At 51.0% G+C, this 5,522-nt stretch overlaps 1 protein-coding gene across 1 annotated transcript in view; it reads right to left on the reverse strand.

Annotated features, from left to right (window-relative positions):
• The window catches only part of LOC123107696 (uncharacterized), a 5,281-nt gene extending 3,478 nt beyond the window's left edge, over positions 1 to 1,803 (reverse strand). The window contains exon 1 of the mRNA XM_044529642.1: positions 821 to 1,803. Within this exon, the coding sequence (XP_044385577.1) occupies positions 821 to 1,782 (962 nt within the window). The 5' untranslated portion in view covers positions 1,783 to 1,803. The remainder of the gene's footprint in view (positions 1 to 820) is intronic.
• Positions 1,804 to 5,522: the final 3,719 nt, after the last annotated feature.

A 5,522-nucleotide genomic window follows, 5' to 3' on the forward strand; every position in this document is an offset into this window, starting at 1 on the left:
TGGTCAAACTGCCGGCTTCCACCGACCGCCCTGCCCTCCCCTCAAGCACCGCCCACGGTCATCCCTCTAACCCCAGTGACCTCCAATTTTGACGCCGGCGCCACCCCTAAGATAGACAAGGAGGCTGCTGCTTGCCCTGCACCCCTAAGATATATAGACGAGAAAGCTACTTTCTTGTGGTTGTTGCAGCTCGCCCTGCAATCCACCCCTAAGATAGACGAGGAGGCTACTCCATTGCGGTTGCTGGCGGTTGCTCCTTCTTCCTTCCTTCTCTCTGGCGAACTTCTTCTTCTTCCCAAAATTGATTGAACCAAATGGGGAATTCAGGTGATTTACGGATAGCTATTGTGGTTATAAAAGGCTTTGTTCAAGTTCAGTTCCAAAAAAAAAGGATTATGCTCAAGCTGCACTTTCCAGAACTGATTTTATGTTTGGTGAGATCTCAGACGGATTAGATATACTCCCTCTGTTCCTATATATAAGTCTTTTTAGACATTTCAATGCAGACTACATACAGAACAAAATGGGTGAATCTACACTCTAAAATATGTCTACATATATCCGTATGCAATCTTTATTGAAGTCTCTAAAAAGACTTATATTTAGGAACGAAGGAAGTAGAAGATAAACGGATTTGCTAATTCTCATCTACATGGCTCATCTAACTCTTATGTCATTTGATTAATCAAAACAGAAAAGGAAAAGAAAAAACCCAAACGCGCTTAATTAAACTAAATGGCAATATAACTTAGTTAATTCTAGTTAGGCACACCCAACCCAATGAGACAACCAATTAAAAAGGTGCTTGTGAGCAGCTTACCCATCTGGTGATGCTGGCTCCAAGTTGCGAGGGCTCTGAAAGAGGCATGGAAGCCATTTTTTGGTGGTGTCCACGCAGAATATTCCTACGAGCACAATGTACAAGAGCACCGCCCCGGCGAAGGAGACGATGTAGACGGTGGGCTGGTCAGTCGCGGCAGCGGCAGCAGCGTAGGCGCCAACAAGGCCGAGAAGCTCCAGCAGGACGCAAATTTGCAGCGCGTACGACCGGACGACGCGGCGGCTCAGCCACCTCCTGCTCAGCAGCAGCGTGACGATAACGAGGGACGACACGAAACACGTGGCGTTGCAGTAGAAGAAGGCGAGGTAGCGGCCGGGGTAGGTGTCCGCGAGCACCGGATCGCCGACGCGAGACCCCTCGGAGTCGTCAAACCAGAACCCGCCAGGCGGCGCCAGCCCCGCGCCGTATGCCAGAGGCGTCGCGAACGTGGCCAGAAGCAGCGGTAGCGAGCGCCGTCCTCTAAGGTGGCCCTCGTCCTCCGCGCCCGAATGTTCCTTGGCCCTGGCAGCCACGAGAAGGTGGATCGTGACGTACGCCAGCAGCACGGCGAACGCGGCCGGTACGTAGATGGACGCGGTCACGCCGTGGCAGCTCGCCGCCGCGAAGGCCCCCGTGAGCGCGAGCAGGCCGAGCACCATGGCGGACTGGAGCACGGTGAGCCCAGCGCGGTTTCCGACGATGCGCCGGTCCAGTAGGATCATAATGATGACCAGCGATGCCAGGAAGGCGGCGGCATTGCAGTAGAAGAATGCGGCGTAGCGGCGGGGGTAGGTGGTCGCCAGCACCGGCCCGCCGACGCGGTGGCCGTCGCCGTCCTCGACGAACAGGCCGCCCGGCGGGTTGAGCCCGGCAACGTAGGTGGCGTTGACGACCAGCGTGGCCAGCAAGAGGAGGAAATCACGCGACCTCCACACAAACTCGTACTCTTCCGGCTCCCACATTAGCTCTCTCTACCTACCAGACTACGGCTTCAATTCTTGGGTGCGGCGATGCAGTGACAGGCAGCTCTCAACCGGCCGCGGGATGAAGATCTGTCAGGGCTGTTTTTTTTTTTTTTGAAACGAGGCAAAAGATTTGTCATTTTCATTGATTAAGAAGAAGATAATTGCCCGGTTAATTGGCAGAAAGCCGGGCTAAAACCGATACAACTCAACCCACATGATATGGGCACCACCGGCCAACCTGGCCACCGACATGGGACACAAAGCTGCAAAGAAGAAAGGCATTCGCCGAGAAGTCGCAAGCGTCATCGTCATCACCGGCTGCCTCGAACGGGCGACTCCGACTTCACCATAGAGCTCCAACCTCGAAGCCAACCCGCAAACAGCTGCATAGAAGCCATGACGGCACATGCCATCAGAAGGCCACACGCGCAAGCAACCGACAGCTCCGACTTTGACGACGAGTCTCACCATGGAAATATGCAGGACTTGCGCCGACCGTGCCCACAGAAGAGCACCTCGGACACGTCGGGAAGAACCGGCTACCGAAGTCCACGCCGCGACCCGAGCTCCTCTCGACGACATCATCGTTGCCAAACAGAAACCAGCGCCCCGCCTCAGAAAACCATGCGGCGAAGATGCCGCCATCCACGGCGAAGATGCCGCAATCCACCAGTCTTTCGGTCGTAGCATGCTCTGAGACGATGCTCCCAAGAAGGAGAAAGACGCGAAGACGCCTCCATCGCCCGACCCAACGGATCTGAGGTTTCCCTCCGGAGCTAAAGCCGTGGGGAGGAGGAGCACACCTCCACGGCGACGCTTCCAAGAAAGATCACGGCACCCACGGGTGCCGCCATCGCCGGCTCCGAAGAAGGTCGGAGCAAAGATTTCTCTCGAAGATGCGCTGACCACCTTCCACCACCGACCGCCGCCCACCGGCCACCACCTGCTGAGGCCGACCTCATTCTGGCCATGGGATTCCAAACAGATGTGTGTCACTGTCAGGGCTGTATTGACGCACGGCATAAATGCCGTGCAGCTTTGCGCGGTACTAACGCACCAACACATCACCGCGAACCACATGTAAATTATGCTCTCTTATTTTGCGAATTTCTGCTTGTCGGATGAATGATTAATGGGCATCTCAAACAGTGAGGTGACGGTATCACATGATTACATGATCCTATATTTTTCAAAACTCAAATTTTGTTGTTTCAAAAATTCTGAAAAAAAAAATCATGACTGTGCGCAAGACATGTTCCTACAATCCACAACAATTTCAGGTCCAAAATCGAAATATTCATGGACAAACAAAAAAGACAAACCCAGACGTGTATAGTGACATTTCAGCTTTTGTCTTTTTATGGCATCATGCTGAATTGAAAAATGCATATTTCCCGAATTTTTTTTTTGAAAAATGCATATGGCCCAGCACAAGTCATATCTGAGTTGACAATGACCCGCGGAGGTGACATACAGGTCAACGACAGCCCACATGCGTACCCCACAGCTCGTGCCAATGCATATAGCTTTTGTCAGACGAAACAGTGTCCCATGCCAATCAGGCAAAAGATTCACAAGTACTAGTTGCAGTATTATTTTTACTAACCTGAATGGTCTTGTATCCCCACTGACCCCAAAACAATTATTTAGTCGTCTGATCCCCATTTCGCGCCTGACTAATAGGCGTGTCATTTGCACGTCACCGTGCGGCCCGCGAAGGTGTCTTCGACCCTCACGGTCCACGGTTGTCGGCATGATGTGCCCTATGAAACAGCTTGATTGCCGCTAGAATATATGGCATTCTTACAATGCCGAGCGTCCTCTCTTAGTTGCATATTCTGATGTGCACCTGAAACGCCTGGCTGATAGATGTCAATACATGAATCTTAACACATCCATCTGTTTGGCGTTTTTCACTTATGATTCGCCTTCGGATTTGGCGTTTCAAAAATATAAGTACGCCCTTCTATTTGGCGTGGCGGTACACCGGCAGGGCCGCCTGAGAATTTGGTGTTGTAGTTCCACCAGCCGCCTGCCTACTTGGCGTGTCAGGCCGTCGGTCGTGCCGCCTTCCAATTAGGCATGTTATGCCCTCGACCGTGCCGCCGGCCAATTAGGCGGCTCATGCCCTTGGTGAACGCCTATGTGACATGTCCTCGATGATCGCGTTTTGGTACTCGTTATTAGAGGGCCGTGGAATTTGTCCATTTGAGCTCACCCACCTTTCCCCCGAAATAAGTCATCTCCTCCATGTCCATAGAGTCACACTCGCAGTTCACCCACCTCGTCGGCTCCTCTCCTGGTGTTCCCCACGGACCCGACGGCCCATTCCAGGAAGGCTTGGTGCCGGTGGCCACCCCCTCTTCCCTACGGTGCCTCGCTGCATACCCTCCTCCTACCAAGCTCGACCCCAACCCCAAATCCCTCGTGGTCCTAGAGTCCAAGGTTGAAGACGATACAGAAGCAGCCAGATCTGGCGAAACCAGCAGGTAATCTTCTTATGAATCAACTTCAGGGGATGTATATCAGTTGTATACCACATATCATTAGGTAATGGGAGGGTGCCAACGAGTGCATATTGTTTTTGGTATGTCGAACCTATCACGTGTGAAATGGGTTAATGTTGGCTATATTGCCTTTTTATGTAGGATGGCTTATCGTAGCGTAGTCCATTTACATCATGGAGGCGCTCTTAACATCCAATCTGTCAGCACCGGTGTGGAGTTTGTGAACACCCAAAGCCATGCATTGTGTTTCCTAAGGACCCAACTCTTGTTGAAATTTTTAATAAGGCGAGGCAAGTGATGGATGTGGAAGAAAGTTCTCTAGTAAGGTTGGAAGGAAGATATGACATCGGCATAGGCCCTAGCTCATTCTGCACCATGATCCCCTTGGTCGAGGATTATGCTTGGGATAACTACAAGGCAGTGGTCGGTGAAACTTGCATGAAGATCCTTGTTATATATGCAGTGGTCGAGCTAGGTCACAACCTCTCTGACATATACCTCAATCACATGCTGGCAGGCAGTGATGGCCACAACCATAGGTGAGGAGTAGGCAGCCATGGTGTACCTAGTCATTGTGTACCTAGTCCAGAGATCTACGATAGCATGACCGCTAGTCGGCCCACGGCAGAAGTTAGCACCCCTCTAACACCAAAGTTTGTAGAAGCTGATGAAAATGTGGTTGGTGATTTTGATCTGAACAACGATGCGGTGAGCGAGGACAACAGTGATGCAGTTTTGCCAAAAAGGACTCATTTGGAGGAAGAAGATGTGGTGGATGCAGAGGACGAGGATGCAGAGGAGGTGGAGGAAGACAATGAAGAGGAAGAGCCAGTGTTGGAAACAGTGGCTCCATCAGAGCTTCCTCTCATAGAAATATCAACCAAGTTACGTGCACGGGAAACAACTTTTGCATCTGCATCTTTTGATGTACACAGCCATACCAGTGCTTAAAATGATAAAATGTCTTACAAAGCCCTTTTCTTCAATGAACATGTGAGTTCTATCAAGACTACGGTGTCCATGTGAGTCAATCTGCCCCACTGACTCCATGTAATGACCCTGCTCATTTTTCCATGCTTATAATATACTGGCGTAGCATTGCTGCTTTGTCACTCTATTCAGTACACTATGTTAAATGTAAACGACTACAGTTTGGCAAGAACTCTCCATATTTACTTTCCAGAATGGAAACAATTACTTTGCTTGACAACTGAATATATCTTGACTATA

The sequence above is a fragment of the Triticum aestivum genome, chromosome 5A (assembly GCF_018294505.1).
Source record: "Triticum aestivum cultivar Chinese Spring chromosome 5A, IWGSC CS RefSeq v2.1, whole genome shotgun sequence".
In the NCBI taxonomy this organism is placed as follows: Eukaryota; Viridiplantae; Streptophyta; class Magnoliopsida; order Poales; family Poaceae; genus Triticum; species Triticum aestivum.